General features: G+C 44.7%; 1 protein-coding gene across 1 annotated transcript; it reads left to right on the forward strand.

Annotated features, from left to right (window-relative positions):
* Positions 1 to 1296: 1296 nt before the first annotated feature.
* Positions 1297 to 16841, forward strand: AIRE (autoimmune regulator). The gene is made up of 13 exons (XM_075132650.1): positions 1297 to 1543; positions 4588 to 4762; positions 5114 to 5266; positions 6391 to 6462; positions 7385 to 7498; positions 8771 to 8904; positions 9342 to 9419; positions 10517 to 10632; positions 11134 to 11215; positions 13108 to 13229; positions 13678 to 13774; positions 15240 to 15308; positions 15907 to 16841. The coding sequence occupies exons 1-13, from the start codon at positions 1394 to 1396 to the stop codon at positions 15985 to 15987; spliced, it is 1443 nt and encodes a 480-aa protein (XP_074988751.1). The 5' UTR covers positions 1297 to 1393; the 3' UTR covers positions 15988 to 16841.
* The last annotated feature ends 3096 nt before the right edge of the window (positions 16842 to 19937 follow it).

A 19937-nucleotide genomic window follows, 5' to 3' on the forward strand; every position in this document is an offset into this window, starting at 1 on the left:
TTGATTTCAAATTGCTTGGAAAGTTAGGGATGTATTTAAGGTTTTGCAGGTTCTGTTCCTAAGAGGAGCAGGAAACTACCCTCGTCATTCTGACAATATGAGCAGGTCAGAATTTCAGGTACTGCCAAACAGTTTACTGCCATCAAATCAATAGAATTATTCAAAAGCTGACATGTGTGTCATCCAGCTGTCTTTGTTTTGTAATACAACCACACAACTGGTATAAGCAGCAGCCAGACCTTAAACACTTCCGAAATCAGATGTGACCGGGGCTGAATAAACAAAAATATTCCTACATACTTTATACTGGTTAAAAAACCAAACTTGGCATAAATAGTAAATCATACAGCAAGCTGCACACAAGGCCTATGACAACTGGAGAATCTTCTGTGGCCACTAAATGCCAGAGAGTGTTTGCAAAATGCGTATTCACTATTTCATACAAACATTACGGATCTGACTGTGCACCTACTGTAGTTTTACATCTGGCTAAAATTAACTAAGCAATTTTGTTTTCACAAATTTAAAATAATCTGCAGGGTTTAAGTGAAGTGAGCGGGGAAAAATAATGACAAACTCTCAAAGTCAAACTGAGTAAATGAGCTTAATTAGAGATGCCTTCCCAGCTCCAATCAAGCTTCAGAAGCTCATCTTTGGGACCCAATTGGTTCCTCAATAATAATATTTTTTCCCCTCCCTCCACAGATTAACCTGTATAAAGAGCCCAAGGAAGTGTTGCATGCTAAAGGGAAAAGACTGGATTTCAGAGACACCAAGCTTAGCTACTAACTAACATATTTCAGTGTGGCTGGTGGATGTACAACCAACCAACCAACCACCCACCCTTTCTGTATCTTCGTGTACACATGCACACAGAGGAGAATACCTACCACCCAGCCTTATTGAACAGCGTGGGCAAAGAGTCAGCACTTCAGGCATAGCACATCCAGTCTGGTGGTGTCTTGGCCCAGGGACAGGTGAGGAACAGTCAGAGAGGAGCGCTAGGAGAAGAAATTCATGCAAAGTGACGTTAACATGAGTATACAAATGTGAGTGCAATAACTGAACTTAATGGGATTCCTGGGTTCAGCTCAATAGCCAGTGATTGACAGCTGAGCTGGCTATTGGTGACAAGACACCTAGGTTTCTATTAAAAGGGAAGTTTTGGCAATTGTCTTGACGCAGCAAGTCCTGTCCTAAGTAAGATGCACATTCTTCTCCCTGTTTCAGTGCCTGCCTTTCCCAGAACCAGGCTTCATAGGGAATGATGTAAGAGCATAGGCAGCACGGGTGCCTCAGTTACTGCAGTCCGAGTCTCTCCCAGCGGTGTTGATCTGTAGGGGAGATCCTCCTGCTCCAGCTGAAATCCCCACAAATACGGATTCATTACAGGATGTCCAGCGCTGACAGGCCCTTGGGAGAAGGGGACCTGCGGCAGCTGCTGAAGCTATACCGCACGGAGATCTCCATGGCAGTGGATGACGTTTTCCCATTGCTTCATGGACTTGCTGATCATGACGTTGTCACAGAGGAGATGTTCAAGGTGAGAAGAACACGGGCATGCCATGCTAAGTGACCTGCTCTAGTGAGGATTATAACCCTAGAAGTAGTTTGAATGTGGATACCTGTAAATCTGGAAGAAGGGCTCTCAGAGGTGTGAGGAACTGTAAAAGGGATTGTCAGTGTCTCAGTGGGGGGAGGAAAGTGTCATATTTTAAGCTCACTTTGGGAATTACTGGGGTTATGACTACATTCCTTTGGGACTGGGCAATGATTGTGCACTGCTCTGTATGTGCACATGTACATATACATGTGCATGCATATAGACCAAGATTTTCAAGTAACTAGTGATTATGGGTGCCCAATGAGAGTCACCTCAAAAGGGCAGAAGTTTCAGAAAGTGCTGAGTACCCACCATCTGGATGAAGGGAAAGCAGTGGATGTATTGTTTCTTGACTTTAGCAAAGCTTTTGACACGGTCTCCCACAGTATTCTTGTCAGCAAGTTAAGGAAGTATGGGCTGGATGAATGCACTATAAGGTGGGTAGAAAGCTGGCTAGATTGTCGGGCTCAACGGGTAGTTATCAATGGCTCATTGTCTAGTTGGCAGCCGGTATCAAGTGGAGTGCCCCAAGGGTCGGTCCTGGGGCCGGTTTTGTTCAATATCTTCAGAAATGATCTGGAGGATGGTGTGGATTGCACTCTCAGCAAATTTGCGGATGATACTAAACTGGGAGGAGTGATAGATACGCTGGAGGGGAGGGATAGGATACAGAAGGACCTAGACAAATTGGAGGATTGGGCCAAAAGAAATCTGATGAGGTTCAATAAGGATAAGTGCAGGGTCCTGCACTTAGGACGGAAGAACCCAATGCACAGCTACAGACTAGGGACCGAATGGCTAGGCAGCAGTTCTGCGGAAAAGGACCTAGGGGTGACAGTGGACGAGAAGCTGGATATGAGTCAGCAGTGTGCCCTTGTTGCCAAGAAGGCCAATGGCATTTTGGGATGTATAAGTAGGGGCATAGCGAGCAGATCGAGGGACGTGATCGTTCCCCTCTATTCGACATTGGTGAGGCCTCATCTGGAGTACTGTGTCCAGTTTTGGGCCCCACACTTCAAGAAGGATGTGGATAAATTGGAGAGAGTCCAGTGAAGGGCAACAAAAATGATTAGGGGTCTGGAACACATGAGTTATGAGGAGAGGCTGAGGGAGCTGGGATTGTTTAGCCTGCAGAAGAGAAGAATGAGGGGGGATTTGATAGCTGCTTTCAACTACCTGAAAGGGGGTTCCAAAGAGGATGGCTCTAGACTGTTCTCAATGGTAGCAGATGACAGAACGAGGAGTAATGGTCTCAAGTTGCAGTGGGGGAGGTTTAGACTGGATATTAGGAAAAACTTTTTCACTAAGAGGGTGGTGAAACACTGGAATGCGTTACCTAGGGAGGTGGTAGAATCTCCTTCCTTAGAGGTTTTTAAGGTCAGGCTTGACAAAGCCCTGGCTGGGATAATTTAACTGGGATTTGGTCCTGCTTCGAGCAGGGGGTTGGACTAGATGACCTTCTGGGGTCCCTTCCAACCCTTATATTCTATGATTCTATGATCTGAAAGTCAGTTGTCAAGCTGAGCACCCCAAACCACTGGGCACTTCTGAAAAGCTTGACTGGAGCTCCAGATTTATACTCTTGAAAAGGAATTGGAAAAACTGGAAATATTCCATTGAGGGACCAGGTGTATTTCCTTGATCTGTATCTGACGCTCTGATTCCCTCCCCCACTTCAGCTAGCTGGGAGTCTCATCAGCAAGGATGATCGTACTGGCACAAGCTAGTGCAGATAGTGTGGATAGAGACATTTGAAATATAGTTGTAGTAAAACTGCCTGGTGAGTTATATATAATGCTCAAGGTTAAAATAGGGAAGGAGAAACAACTGCAGGATACATGCTGCAGAGCTGACCTCTTCCTTTTTCAGCTGCCCTCCCCAGAGGGTGAAAACTGCTGTGTCTTACTTGGGGGCAGTGTTTTCAGGAGTTTTCTCTTGAATCAGCAGAGGCCTCAATTCCTGCAGGTGGCTGCTGGACTCCATTTGAGTCATTAGGTGGGGCTTTTAAATACTGCTATTTTTATTCTTACACAGCACCCCCTTCTGTCTGGAATGTAATACTGCAAGGAAGTCAGCATGGCAGCTCCTCGCAAGGAGCAGAACGTTGAATACTCAGTGTGTTTGTTGTCATTCTGAACTGTTTGATTTTTGGTGTTTTCTTGGTGGGGGCCCCAATGTCCTCTTGGCTGGAACAGATAGGGTGAAAAGTGTTTTCATGGTGGGAACACACAAATAAAAGGGGGAACAGCATGAGGAGGAAGTGGGAGCTGATTGAATGAAACCAAAAGGAGTGGAGCCAAGTAATTATAAAGCTGACCTCCGGTGCTAGAGGCTCAGTCTCGGTTATTAGACTGTAGTGCTCGTCAAATTGCAGGTCAGATGCACTTTGGCCCTTAACAGCAATTTTTAGGAAGCAGTGGCTATTTTATATGAAGGTTGTTAATGGAACTTTGTAAATCAACTTAATGTACTTTTTAAGGTATCTTCAATTAAAGCCCTTTGCTTTTCTATTTACAATGGCCTCCTGGCTTCTTTCTGCCCTTCCTCTGCTGTTTTCATGACTCCCCCCTCCTCCCCCCCCCCCCCCATGCTACAGTGATAATGTGACTATGTCGTCAGCTCTAGGCACTACAATTTCAAATCTCATGCTATTTGTCAAACATGGTTTCAGCCTCACTCAGTCAGCTCCGTCCTAGGGTCTCACTCCCCCCATAACCCAACACAGCCTACCCCAGCTTCCCGTTGAATGTGATCTTTTTGCTTTCCTTTAATGGATGAATGAAGCATCCATTCATGCACACCCAGGCACCACCAGGGGAGGGGGTGCTAGGTGCTGTAACCATGGCTCCCTCTTTGCTCATAGCCTGCATTACACAGCATGGATGCAGCACAGCTAGGGTGGAGGGGGAGGGGAGGCATGGGAACATGAGGGATGCCCTTAAGAACTGCACATTTGATTACACTGCTCTTTTTTTTTCTTGAAGGAAACACTGAGTTTGAAGGAGCAGGAGGGTTCTCACAAGGCCTTCCATGCCATGCTAACCTGGCTACTGAGCCAGGATTCATCCACCATACAGGACTTCTGGAGGGTCCTCTTCAAGGATTACAACCTGGAGAGATACGCCAAGCTCCAGCATATTCAGAGCAGCTTTCCCAAAGGTAGGAGGGTGCTCAGATGGACTGTGAAGAGAACGACTCCCTACCTAGCAGGCCTCTGCTCCATGGGGTTTCCTCAGAGAGCACATCCTGCTCCTTTTTAGGAACCAAGAGCTTAGCCTCTCATACTCCAACTCCAGCCCCAGGAGAGGTGCAAAATGGCAGCCATCAGACCAGGAATGAAGTGGGAGGGGAGGGGAGAAGCAAGCAGTGGTTGTCTCAGTAACGATCAGCACCAAGGGGTACAGACCAGATCACTGGGGACCTAAAGAAATCTAGAGCCCCAGCAAAGCACTGGGCAGTTTGGAGTGTCCCCACCCCTGATGCCAATCTCTCTGCTTTCATTCTTTCCAGATGTGGATCTCAGCAGACAGCGCCGGGGGAGGAAACCACCCCCCAGTCCGAAGACCTTGGTGCAGCAGAAACAGCAGCCAAAGAGGAAAGCACCAGAGGAAAGCGACTCTCCCCAGCCAGTTCAGCCCTTGCTGAAATGCAACTCGAACCCTGGTACAGAGCCTCTTTCACTGCCTGGCTCATGCTGGATCCTGAGCCATGCTGGTGCACAGCCTCCCAAACCCATCAAGCAGATAGCTCACTAGGCCCTTCTTACGCTCACAATTCCCCCAGGCGCTAGAGGCAATGAAGAGCAGCTGTCCTATTTTGGACTTTGAAGCAGCTCTTCCCACTTGGGTCCAACAGCTGCTATCCTGGCTTCTTGTAGGCCTCAGGTAGCTCCCCATCCCCTCCAGAGCTATCTAAATGGAGTGGGGAAGAGAGGTGTGTATTCTGCTGCCCAGCCAGGCAAGAGAGCAGATCAAAGTCCCAGGGGCTTGTGATCAGGCAGAAATTTGGCTGAGCCTTGTAGGGAGATGCCAGTTGTCAGGGGGGGCAGGAGGAGTAGGGAAGGATGAGCTGGAGAATGTAGAAATGAAGAAGGAAATGGAAAGAATGGAGGAGAACCAGGGTGACTGGAAGAAGAGATGGAAGGAGAGGAAGAAGAGAGGAGAAAAGAATGAAGAATGAGAATTTTAAGAATGGAGATAGAGGAGGGGAAAAGAGCTGAAAGGAGAGAAATGTGATAGACAGAAGAAGAGGAAAAAGAATAAAGAGTTGGAGAAAATGTAAGAAAAGTCACATTGGACTTTTTCTAAAAGCTCAGTTCTCAGACTTATTTGGGAGCAGGTCTCTGGCCTGTGCTATACAGGGGGTCAGATTGGATGATCACCATGGTCCCTTCTGGCCTTGGAATCTACGAATCTCTTGAAAGTTAATATAAATCCATAATATACATCGCAGGGAGATGCAATCATTTATTCATGGTCTTTGGAGTTCGGATGAGTTTTGAAAGCTGCCCATTGTGCCAAGAGGTGTGCTGCATGTGCAAGAAGGAATGTAACCATTTTCAATTAGGAGTTCTTACTGCTGATATAGTTTCTCTTACACCCAAGCAGGTGCAATCTAAGTACCTAAATAGCTAGATCTGGCTGCTCACGTTGGAGCATTCACCATCCCTGCCTACTGTTCCAATTTCTTGTAAGGTTTCCATTGTCTCACCAGGAGAGGAATCAAGGGCTCTTTCTAATAATATCCAATGTGTATCCTTGTCTCTAACCCATGTTATAACCACACAGGGACTCTGCCAAAGACAAAAGCTGTAAAGAAACCAGAAGGTGTGGAGATCCAGCGTTTCCCTCTGGGAAATGGTGAGTGATGTGTCATACCCCATCAGTGAGTTTTCCGCTCATTTCTGCAGCCCAGTTTGGAAAAATCTTTGTTGTTAGCACCATCCAGCAATGAACAAGCTAAAACCGCTCCTGAGCTGGGTGTCACTGGGCCTCTTTCAGAATGGGAAAAGAATCCAACACCCCGCAGAGCCATGGACCCTGAGAGTGCTAGTGGGTTGGCGTCTCCCATACACAACATTAGGTTAAGTAAAATGTCTCAGAGAAGCAGCAGCTCCCAGAACCAGGTGACAAGTGCAGCACCACACAGGCACCTCAAAGGGTTAGGTGGTAGCATGCTTGTATAAGGAGATGGGGAGGATTAGTGGGTGAATGGAGGATTCTTAGTGTTTGTGAAACTAAAGGACTAGTAGCAATGGATTAAAAAAACCCAGCAAACCCATGAACTGCATGACTTTCCTTACACAGCTCTGTCAACACACCTTGAGCACATCTTGCTTCAAAGCAGGGCTTGGCCGGTGTGCAGAGACTTTCACTCATGCCCTGTAATGTGTGCTGGTTTTGTGATATGACCAATGATTTACTGGGACTAGACTGAGCCCACCAATCTCCTTTCATTTGAAATCAAATCCCTATTTAAGCCCACCTCCCCAGATGCTGATCGCAGCAGGTGGGAAGAGAGGTCTGCATTCTACTGCCCAGCCAGGCATGGGACCACATCAAATGGCCAGCCAGGGGCTTGTGATCTAGCAGAGATTGGGCCAGGCCTTGCAGGGAGATGCAATCGGGGTTGGGGGATCCCCTGATTGGGAGTCATCAGGTTGTATTTAATGCCTTGCCAGTTTTTAACATACTTCAAACAATAGCCCTCCCCTGTTCCTTGGAAGAATATATGCACAAAGGCTTTGTGTTTCATTGATGATGACTGTTTTTAAAACTATAGGCATTCAGAGTATGGCTGCCTCAGTCCAGAGGGCTGTCACTGTGTCATCCAGTGAACTACCAGTGAGCTGCGGGGCTGTAGAAGGAATTCTCATCAAACAGGTGTTTGAGTCAGGTAGATATGCCAATGTTCTGGGGCCAGAAAATCATGAACTTGGGGCTGGTCGTGCCTATAATAAGATACACAGCTGAATATCTAGGGAGTTAAAGAACAGTGCTCATGACAACAATGTGGGCCAACTCTATTCCAGGATTTTCCCTTTCCTGAGGACTGCCTGGTTCCAGTGAACAGATTTAGTTCAGGTTAATCAGAGTGACAGGACCCTCCTTCGTGAAGCTAGAAGCCACCCAGGCAATTATAGGTAGGGCAAGATTTCAGTAGAGGCTTGCAGAGGGGCTAATAGAGTGGATGTTGGGACCAGTGTGGGGGAGGGGTTAGCAGCTCAGACCAGCCAGAGGGCGCTGGAAGTAGCATACACTGGTGGAAATTGTGGATGACTGTGAGAAGAAGAACAGAGACATGGATAGGGTCAGCATCTGGGGAGGAGCTGGGATATTGGGGGATGGAGAAACCCCCCAAGGGAGTCCGGTTCAGGTGGAAAGTATAGTGGTACTGTAAGTCTGGACTGGGAGACCCTGTCCTCCTAGTATAGATGGTCTTTAATTTTTTAAAAGTCACTGGCAGAATATAAACAAACACAGCCTTCTGGCTACCCCCTGCCTGCATCAGGAGGATGGAGCTGTAATTTGTAGTTGTGATGTGGGCATGTAGGTAGCATCCTGCCATGGTGCACAAGAGTTATTTTTGCAGCAATATGAAGTAGCAAGTGGCAGCAGGAGCCAGCACTCCACCTTGCTGGGCCAGCTGGACAGGTGGTGTTTTGCCCCATGATTCTCACAAACAGGCTACACCTGGCAGGGTCCGTGGCTACCTGCTACTGGCTCTCTGCCCTAACCTAGGATTTGGCCCTTGAAACCTCAGCATCCAGTGTGGATGATTCTTGACAAAGCCCATGTAGGTCAGATCCTTCATTTACTTGCCAAGCCTTGGGCTCAGGATTAAGTTCCCTGGTAAGAGTCCATTTCATCACTAGCAGCTAAACAGGGACCTGAACTCCTGCCTGCCACATTTTCTGGGGCCCATGGTGTCATCAGCTGCTTCAGAGGAAGTGCTGACTCATGTACTGGGCCCTTGAGAGTGAAACAGAGAAGATGGTTTTCAAACATTTCTAAAACGTAATGCTTTTTTACACCTGATCTGCTTGAACTCCAGCATCATTACCACGTTAACAATGAAACCTTCCCCTGAACCCGAGCATTTTTCGAGCAGCGTGTGTGTCTGCTCCTAGCACACAACTGACATAAGCCAGGGTGTCCTCTCTTCCAGGGGGCTCCAAGAAATGTGTCAAAGTTGGAGGCGAGTTTTATGCACCAAGCAAGTTTGAGGAACCTGGGGGAAAGAACAAAAGCCGAAGCCTGAAGCCTGGTGTGCGAGCCAAGGGATTTCAAGGGCCCCAATACGTATGCTTTCAGCACATACAAGTTTTTTTTACCTCTTTGTCCTGTTTGAGTCCCCTTTGCAGTAAGGTGTTTCACACTCTGCACTGGTTCCACCCATACAGCTCAGCTCAGCCTTGTCCTTTTTCTTCATAAACTATCGAGCAAGTTTGTGCTTGACTTGGCCCTGGGCAGGTCGGGCAGACTTCGTGCTGTATGTGAAAGATGTGAGAGGGTTGCTAACCTTTCCCTACTCTCTGAACCAGCTCGGCCTAAAGCGCTCTCAGAGCAGTGTCCTTCCCTCAGCACCACAGCGACTCCAGCCAGTCGGCACAAGTCAGACTCCACTGCAGGAGTCTAGACTTAGCATCCTTCTGAGTCAGGACATGCATCTATATCTATAACGCCAGTCTGATCACAGTAGCATTTTCTGCCTCACCCCTGTCCATCTCACTCTGCAGAATGGGGAGCTGAAAATAAACTCACAGAGCAGCCTCCATGTCACCCCTGTTCACACCGTGGATCAAACCCTCTACCAGGTAAAAACTCTACTGAGGAGCTGAGCTTCTCTTCATCTCTGCCAGGAGCAGGCAAAGCGTTTCTCTCCAGTGTCATTCCCTTCTCCTCCAGGGACAATTTTCCAAATGTTGTGCAGGGCCCACACCCTGTTTTTATTGATTCTCTTGTGGTGGATAGCAGTGTGCCTCTTTGCGGCACCACCTTGTCTCAGTGAGAGTGAGATTCTCCTTCTGAGCCCCAGGATGCTGCATAGAATTAGTGCATAACTCCTGGAAGTGTCCGGTTTCCTCAGTCTGGTAGTCTTGCTACTAGAGAGGAGGAGACAAAAGGGCTTGGTTAGGACAAACATTTGCTCTTGAAAAGCCCCCTGCCCCTGGCAAACTGGAATTCCCCAGAAGATTCCAAAGTGAAACAGCCACCATTTCCATCCACTGCCCAGCCCAAGAGCTCCCTGCTTAACTAGCAGTTTGTGTATGGGCACTATACCTGCATGTTGAAAGTGTTCAATGGGGAAAGGTTTTCAGACGTTCAGAGCTTCCCTGCAGGCTGTCAGATATGTTGTATATAACCCATGGAGACAAGTGTCTGTTGAATTTGTGGGATTCTGGAGTTTGGAATTAAGGATGAAGCATTCACTATTTTAATTCCTTGCCAGATCCCCAGCAAGGAAGCACCTGCCAGGTGTAATGTCGCCGAAATACCATAGACAGTACCTGGCCACAGAAGTCAGGCACGCTTGTGTTATAATGCCACAGCTGCCAGCCAGCTGAAACACATGTTGTCCCCTAAGCGTTCACCTCTCTTGGTGCTCAGCTCTGTATTCTGTTTTGTCATCCTGTAGGGAGAAGAGAGAGGTATTCTCTGAAGTCCATGATACTAATGTTTTGCTCCAAAACTAATGTTTTGTTGTGACATCTGATAGCAAGGATTCACCAATTGGTCACCTGTGCTAGAACATGACCCTTTATAACAGACCAAGTCCAGTTTATCCTGCAGTATACTGAATTACAATGAGCGAGTGAACAGATAACCATAGCTGTAGTGAGGGAGAAGTTGCTTTGAATCTCTGTGCTTTTGTTTTCTGTTACATCATGCGCTATTTGCCTCCCTGGGTCAGAAGAACGATGATGAATGTGCAGTGTGCAGGGATGGTGGGGAGCTGATCTGCTGTGACGGCTGCCCCAAAGCTTTCCACCTGGCCTGCCTCGTGCCCCCAATGACAGAAATTCCAAGGTAATAAAAAGCATTCCTAGGCACACTCCCCACAGCGAGTATTTACTGCTCTATCACCCCATCAGGTCCCTCTGGTCTGGGGGAGTGTCGGGGGGGGGGGAAGATGCAGGGTTTTCAAAGTGATCAGTGTTGGGCTAAAAAAATGCTGAAATAATTTTGCATTATTTTGCCTTATTTTCTTAACCAGATTTATAATAAAAACCAAAAACTTGTCCTAAATATAAGAAGGCTTTCCTCTTTCTACAGAGGCAAGGACCTTGAATACACTTGGGGCCTACATGCTGGGCCAGGTCCTTAGCGGTTGTAAATCAGCATAGCTTCATTGTAATTAATTGCTGATCACAGAACTGGCCACTAGCCAGCACTGTTGCTTTACTCAACTGTGACCAATGAGACGTCAAAGTACCATTGTGGTAAATGCAGGTTGGCTTTGCTTTCTCATTTCTCTTGTTCCCCTTAAACATTTGCATACCTATTTCTTTATCATCTGACTTTGAGCAGCGGGACATGGAGGTGCATCTCTTGCTCAGCTGGGAAAGTGAAGCAGGACCAGCGCACAGAAGAGCCACCATGCGAGACACAGGTATAGCTAGGAGCCTTGCTTCACCAAACAGCCACGTCCAACCACTTCCCTATCGTTATCTGCACGCCGCTCTTCTCCTGTGCCCTAGATGGAAATTGGGCAAAATGAGAGGATTAAGTTTCAGGTGCTGTTGGGATTATCCTGCCTTGTATGTAATGTGACATATGAACCCCTTACAGCCTCCTTCCTGTGCTGCTTGTATCTACACAACAAATGGTGGGCAAGCTTTTGCTCAGAATTTTTGCCCACTCTGTTGGGATGGTTCGCTTCCCTCAGAAGGAACAAATTCTTTGAGGGTGTCAACAACACATGGAGGAGGGTGATCCAATGAACACAGTGTACTTGGGATTTTTCAGAAAGCCTTTTGCAAGGTCCCTCACCAAGAGCTCTCAAGGAAGCTAAGTGATCATGGGATAAGAGAGAAGGTCATCTTTTCAGTCAGTAACTGATTAAAAGATAGGAAGCAAAGGATAGGAATAAATTATCAGTTTTCACAAATGGAGATAGGTAAACAGTGGGGTCCCCTATGAACTGTCCTGGGACCTGTGCTGGTCAACATATTCATTAATGAGCTGGAAAAAGGGATGAGCAGTGAGCTGGCAAAGTTTGCAGGTGATTTAAAATTATGTAAAATAAATCCAAAACTGCCTGAAAAAAGTTACAAATGTATCTCACAAAACTGGTGACTGGGCAACAAAATGGCAGATGAAATTCAACACTGATAAATGCAAAGTAATGTATATTGGAAAAAATAATCCTAACTACACAAAATGATGGGCTCTAAATTAGCTGTTATTACTCAAGAAAGATCTTAGATTCATTGTTCATAGTTCTCCAAAAAGTTCAGCTCAATGCACATCAGCAGTCAAAAAGGTGAACAGAGTGCTAGGAAATACCAGGAAAGGATAGAAAATAAGACAGAAAATACCATAATGCCATTATAGAAATCCATGTTATGCCACATTAAATGCTGTTTCCAGTTCTGGTTGCTCTCAGCACTGTATGTCAGGAATTCACCACTTCAACAATGGAACGTGTCCATACACCAGCCTTTGTCAAACCTGAGCAGATTTGCCACACACTTGAAACAAACTCACTGATAAAGATAAACTGTTAAAGAAGTTTATTGCTTACAAAAGATATTTTACGTGATTATAAGTGATAGATAAAAAATCAGACTTAGTTACCAAAGGAAATAAAATATAACCATGCAGACTAAACTCTCAACCCTATTAGACTGGGAAACAACTATATCAAACAGTTTTTATCATCCCACTGGATATTGCAGTCCTTAATATACATATGTCAGTTTTAAAAGCTGGGCCAATCCCCTCTGTTAGAGTCTGTAAGAAGTATCTTAGTTGTTTGCAGAATGGGTGGGGACAGAAGGGCCCAGTATGTGTCCACTCTGTCTGTTTTATACTCTCAGTCCATGTGCTTGGAAACCACAAGTCCAGGCATGTCTGGGGGCATTGCTGAATGTCCTGGCAAAGTTGAGCAATTCCCCTGGAGTGGCCTCATGCAGCTGAATCATTGAATTGTAGTTCTATTGCTGGACAATGGTTGTTGGATTTTTTTAAACCCCGCCCGGATGTTGGTTATTTTCCTTGCTGTTACCTCTGGGGAGCTAATTCCCTAATTTACAGCATGTTTTAGTGACACCCATACAACACAATTGGCATAACTTCATATGCATTAATGATATACATATATAGCTAGAGAAATCATTTTCAGAATATCGTAGCCTGATACCTGACAAGGCATGCGTTATATGTAAGATCACAATTACATAAAAATTAAGAATATGTGGGTTACAGGATGCTCCCCAAGGTTTAGAAGGTCACAGTGGGGCTGAAAATAAAATCCAAATTCTCCACCTTTTCTTTACACAGAAACTGACAGTTGGTGAGAAATGTGGAGTCTGCAGGGGAGGAGGAAACATGAGCTACTGTGCCCAGTGCTTCAAGGCCTTCCACTCCCACTGCCACTTCCCTACCCAAGCAGAGCGGCTCAGGTGAGGCTCACGAGTGCAAAGGCATTACCATCTCCCACCCGGCTGTACCTGATTTAATCCAGATACAGGTTCTTGGTCTATTATTTATGTTATATTTGCTGGACACTGCTGTTCTTCAGTTTCTTAAGATCAAAAATACATTTGATTCACATCTCTGGTTGCTCCCCAGTACTCTGGTACTTTGCACACATGTTCTATGTTCCAACCCCCATGCACATTCAGAGTGTTCCACTATGGGGTTGGACCAGTCTTTAGAAGCTGAAGGCAACTGGCTTGCTGTCAAAGATTGCACTGAAATTCTCTATATTGTCTTAAATCCTTCATAGTTCTCTCCCACACTTACCTTTTCTGATCCGCAATAGCAACACATACAAAGACGCTCCTTGATTTTTCCAATCTGCAGGGTGATGGTTTGACTAGGATCCATAATCTTTATCTTCTGTTCCAGTGAAACCTTGCTATGCAAGTCCTGCTCTAGCAGCTCTGGAACCAGTGGCCTGGAGGGAACAGTGAGTTCCAATAGCCCTGGAGTAAGAGCAGTGAAGGTCAGTACAGTCAGAGACTTTTTTGCAGTGCGTGCGGAAGTCCTAGATGTCTTTTTTGGGCTATTTAGGAAAGTGCGTTTCAGTGGGAGCAACTTCTTCCAGCAGATGCTTTGCCTTTCTGCATCATCTTCCATTGAAGACTCTCAAAGCACTTTACAAACATAGATATAGTACTCATGTGAGGGAGGAAAGCTCCAGATTTTTTTTACAGATGATGAAATGAAGGCTGAGAGAAGTTGTGCTTTACCTGGATCAGTGGGGGAACAGAATCCAGATCACAGGAGAGTGAGTTTGTGTGTGTATGGGGGTGGGGGGGATGTGAGAAAACCTGGATTTGTGCAGGAAATAGCCCGACTTGATTATGTAAAGAGTTGTCACTTTGGATGGGCTAGCACCAGCAGGAGAGTGAATTTGTGTGGGGGGGGTGGAGGGTGAGAAAACCTGGATTTGTGCTGGAAATGGCCCACCTGATGATCACTTTAGATAAGCTATTACCAGCAGGACAGTGGGGTGGGAGGAGGTATTGTTTCATATTCTCTGTGTATATATAAAGTCTGCTACAGTTTCCACGGTATGCATCTGATGAAGTGAGCTGTAGCTCACGAAAGCTCATGCTCAAATAAATTGGTTAGTCTCTAAGGTGCCACAAGTACTCCTTTTCTTTTTGCGAATACAGACTAACACGGCTGTTACTCTGAAACAGATCACATGACTGAAAGTCATGTGGTTTAACCACAAGGCCAGCCTTTCTAGCTGAGCCATGTCTTCTCTAAAGCACCGTACACATGCCTAGGAATACAGTACAACATAAGAGTAAGAACATTCAGCGTTCCGGTGAACTTAGTACACAGTTCCAAGTGCATGTGGTTAAGGGAATCCCCTGTACAGCCGGGTATAGAACTGAGATCAAAGTTTTAAAAGTCCTTTTCAGAAGTTTACCAGACATATTGCAGTATATCACTTCAGAGATACTGCCACACTTACTAACCACTTCAGTTGCTTGCAGAAAAGACACAGCTAGTCGCCTTGCCAATATTCACTCCAAGAACCTCAGTCATTCAGGACCAGAAGGGACCACCATGCTAATCCAAGTAATGAAAGCATAATCCAGGAATGGCTACGTTTACTGACCCTCCAACCCACATACAATAATCTTCAGACGTTTGAGAGCCAAAAGCTACACAGCCTGGCCCTTAGCCCTCCCTCTCTGCATAACAGAAACTCCTTGTCTCACTTCCCTGCCATAGGGCAGAAGCCCTGTGCTCCCCTTCCCTCCCCCCACCCCTGCTCAGTCTGGTAGGCAGAAAATGAGCTAAGAGGCTCTGCAAACCACACTTCACCTGTAAAAGAGCTAAAGCCACAGTCTGGCCATTCCTACCACAGAATAGAGACATAGATCCATTATGTTTAACATTTCAACATCATGTTGTGAAACTGAGCATTTTGGCCATGTTCTGGTTTCCAGGCAGTGGAAGACTCTGCTGGGAATGATCCGATCCTGAATAAGGAGGAGCTGGACTCTCTCCTGGGTGAGGTAACAAACCATTTCACCTTCTCATCTCTCCGACTTTATTTTATGCAAGAAAATAGTCTACAATCTGAACAGAGCAGTTCCTACAGGTCCTGGAATTCACAAGTAGTCAGCTCACCTGTTTGCAAAGGCTCCCCACCCAATACAGGCCTAAAGGCAGCTGGGTCCAACTGCAGAAACACTGAAACATTTTCAAGAGTGCTGTGGGTGGCTGTACTGAATGGGCAATCCTTTGTCAATGGGTATTCCCTGTAAGCCTTGCTGCGCCATCAGAAACCCCTGCTGTGAAAAGATATAGATTACGGCTCCTGGAGAGCTAGGGTACAGGTTGAGGCAGGTCTGAACAGGTCCATTTACAAGTTTGATAAGTCCTAAAGCAGGTTTATTTTTGTATACTTTGTTTGAAATTGTTGCCCCTTAAAGCGGGGGACAGAAAGCAAAGGCAGACCCTCGCAAGTGCCTCATATAGCCAGATCAATCAGTTCTCCTAATTTCTCACTTGGAGAAAACTTTCTGATTGCCCTCAAGAAGCCATTCCTTTGCTTTCCTGAGACACCCTAAATACACCCTACCCCTTTGTTGCCTCCTTTTTGTCTTCCAGAGCTCCTTTGATGGGATCCTGCAGTGGGCATTCCAGAACATGTCTCGTCCACTCTCAGAGACTCACGGATTTTTCTCCTAGCACTTCTTGTAATTGTGGACATGTCATACCAATTTGCTGCCCTCCGCACATTGGACTTGACACTAATCATCTCTAAACAGCTCGTGCTGACATCTTGGGATATACGGTATTTTCCCATGTTGAATCCCTGCTAATTTATTTCTACTTCTACCTCTTTATTACAGCGATAGGATGGTTTCAAATTAATATAGGGAGGAATTCAGGGTGTAAGGGTCTGAAAAGTTCACTGCAAAGGCTCATATACCATCCCTTGGATTTTTCTTTCCCTTTGATCCTTTCTTTCCCTGTTGCATTCACAGTCTATCTGCTGATATTTTATTGGATTTATCTCACAGGAAAATTGTTTAAAAGCTAGTATAGGATGTAGATTTGTTCTCATTTTCCATTAAAAATAAATCTATCTGCTCCCATTAATCTGAAATAAAAGGCATCGAGAGTGACTGACACGTTCATGTTCTTTAGCCCTTTATGATTGGGTCTACGACAACACATAAGAGAAGGGGACATTTAATTCAGTCTGTCTCCTTAGTAGGCTCCTCCTATTGCTTTGGACACCCCATTTATACAGATCTCACTGCACCGACCTGATTGTTGAACACCTGATGAGACAGTCTGCCAAAGGCAAGCCTGGCGCAGCGAATACTGGGCTGAAAGGCGACATTTATGTCTGCTCTCTATGAGAGATTGCTGCCAAGAGAAACAAAATGTTCTACATTTTCCAGTTATTCTTTGTCAATATATATCTTCCTTGCTGGGTCTGATGATTGAGCGGGGAAGTGGCTGGTAATAATTATAATCCTTCACTTATTATTGCTGATATTAATTTTAGTTGAGACACAGAAAGGAGAATGGTTGAAGAGGTTGATATCAATCCAATAGTGGATACCAATGCCCTGTGGTAGACAGTCTTGCTTTAGTGTTTTCAAACCTGCTAAGAAAAATAGAGAAAACGGTGAGTATCACTACACAGCAGGGCGCCAGTAATACATTTTAATGTTTTTAGAAGGTCTCTTTCTATAAGTCTATAATATATAACTAAACTATTGTTGTATGTAAAGTAAATAAATTTTTTAAAATGTTTAATAAGCTTCAATTAAAATTAAATTAAAATGCAGATCTTATCAGTTTAGTGTGACCCTTGCCCTTGCTTTTCCTTGCTGAGTTTTCCAATGTTGGGCATGTATTTGGATACTTTAAGCTGCACACAGACTTCTGAGTGACCAGTTATTAACCGGCTCCGAGAGGGACAGAGGACAGATTTAATGTGTGAAAATACCTGTTCACACAGGTATGTGGATCCAAATGCTGAAAAGCATTGCAAACGCAGTTTTCTTCAAACAGTTAAATTTCACTGGCAGGGACGTCCAGCAGGTCAGAATACATGCCCCATGATCTCTCTCGGTAACTTCAAGTGCACTCCGCAGATCTCCAAACTTTGATGCCCACAATTCTGAGTTTTTTAACTGAATGAGCTGTATTTTGAAATCTTCAACACCCATCCACTGAAATACAGACAAATCCAAGTTGCTTTCGTTGAACTTTTCATGTTTAATTAGAAAAGAAAACATGGGCCAAATTTCTGGAAATCTTGAAGTCTGTCAGAAAATTCTGATTCCAGTTCTTGCATGTACATTCCAATTTCATCAACACTGATAGTGCAATATGTCGATAGCTCTTTTATGTGTTGGAAATAGCGGAAAGTCGAACTTCGAATATCCTGATGAAAAAATGCTAGTTTTACAACAAATGCCTTTGGGCTTCATAAAGATCCAGAACTGTTTGCCCTGCACCCTGGACACAGAGGTTGATTTAGTTTAAGTGAGCGGTGATGTCAGTTAGAAACATGAGCTTACACAGACATTTGTCATGATCCAGTTCAGGGCAGTTTTGTCCTTTTTCCGACAAAAAGGCCTTGATTGCATGAAAACAGTTTACAAAGCACACCAAAACCTTGCCACGACTTAGCCACCAAATGTTGCAGTGAAGTGAAATATAGTTATAAGCACTGTCCATCTCTTCTAGCAATGCTTGAAACTGTGAGTCAAAGCAGATCGAGCAACAAGGAAATTCACAATTTGCACCACTGTATTCATCACATTATTAAGCTCTGAATTTGAAATTTAAGCAAACGGTTTTACTTGATGGCTGATACAGTGAAATTTGACAGTAGGGCAGCCAATTTGATCTTCAAGTAACTTTACAAATCTCTTCTGTTTTCCGACCATGGCAGGAGCACCATCTGTTGTCACACAAAATATTTTTATGATGTCAACTCCTCGTTCTTCAAAATGGTTTAAAAAACTTTCTACTATATCTTCCCCCTTTGTTGTGCCATGCAGGGGTTTTAGGCAACAAAGTTCCTCTTGGGTTTCATCAGAAGCACAATGTCTTCCAAATGAGGAATGTCATTTATACCCACAGTCTCATCAACAGCAACGCTAAACACTGCTGTGTCTTTTAATACAGTTGTCTGCTTTTTGTTAATGTTTTCTGCCATTTTGCTTATGCGTTTCAACTGTTCTGGCAGAGACAGGAAATTCTTTTATTCTAGATAAAGATATGATCCTATTTGGAAAATCATTGAACAAAACCTCTGAACTGCTGAGAAAAACTTCTTTTATATATTCCCGTTTTTTCCAATGTATTGTGCAATCCGATAACTTCCTTCTGTGGCTTGATTTTTACTTACACTTAAGCATTTAAAAACATTGCTTTGCTTCTCATATCCTGCTACTGCATTTTTGATCAAATCAGCCTTGTCTGCTTCATCAAGAAAGGTTTTCTCGTGCTTCATTTGAAAAAGTCGTCGAACACTTGAAGCGCGACAAACAACACTTTATAACAGAAAGCACAAACAGCACAGTCCTTCTTTTGAATAAGTCCAAATGTGTCCGTCCAAGAAGGCTGAAATGAATGGACATCTAACTTTGCTTTCTTAGGCGCTGACATTTTGTCAAACATACCCCTCAACTTACAGTGGGGAAAAGAATCACAACAGACGGCACACACAACGTCAAATGCAGTGCGCTGTTCCACGTTGCGTGATAGTGATATAAGCAGCAAATCAGGACTTAAAAATATACCATTTTTAATAAATCCATTTCAAGGCTATTGAAAATAGTGCAAAGACAAAGAATTACAGACTGTGCTGAAGTAGCTGAAAATATGTTAGAGTCAGAACAAAAGGAAAAGTCATAGCAGTACAAGATACAAAGGACCAAATTCTCATCTGCCTCTAGAACTTGGATATGGTGATGTGGGAAGCCATCAGGGAGCTGATTGCAGCCCCTTGATCCTGTGTCTTGGCATAAGCTAGAGCTGCTGAAGAGCAGCTGTAACTCACGCCACTGACACAAGATGACCTTACAACACCGGAGAACTGGGTTTAGGGGAGATCCACTCTGCCACACTGCCAATATGCACCTGCTTTCCTTTCTCCCAAGTGTAGGGGTAGCTGGCACAATCAGCACAAAATGGACATAGTCCATCAGAGAATACAGTCAAGACACCTTACCCTTCTGTTTCAGTTTCCCTATCATTAAGTTACCTTTACCTTTATGTTGCTTTGTTTTTGTTTTTGAAGGATTTCCTTTGAAGGGTGAAACAATTACAGTTGTTATAGTGTAATTATTCCAACCGTTTTTTGGTCATTTATTGCATATTCCCAGATTTTGATCCACGATGACTAATCTCCCACTGTCTCTTTTAAGACATCTGTGTATAGTGAAAACAAATACTGGGCTTTAAAGACATTTTTCCTATGGAGTGGTAAGCAGCACACTGCATTGAATGCCACCTCCAAGTGACTGTAAATAGAGGCGATAAACTTTCCTTGTAACTTTTTTTGAAATGGGAATGAAGCATTTCCTTGTCCTACATTGTCAGTCCTTTCAAAATGAGAGAGGCAAATACCTTGCCAACGCTGAAGAATTTTTCTGGCTGATTTAAAA

The sequence above is a fragment of the Caretta caretta genome, chromosome 9 (genome assembly GCF_965140235.1).
Source record: "Caretta caretta isolate rCarCar2 chromosome 9, rCarCar1.hap1, whole genome shotgun sequence".
Classification (NCBI taxonomy): Eukaryota; Metazoa; Chordata; order Testudines; family Cheloniidae; genus Caretta; species Caretta caretta.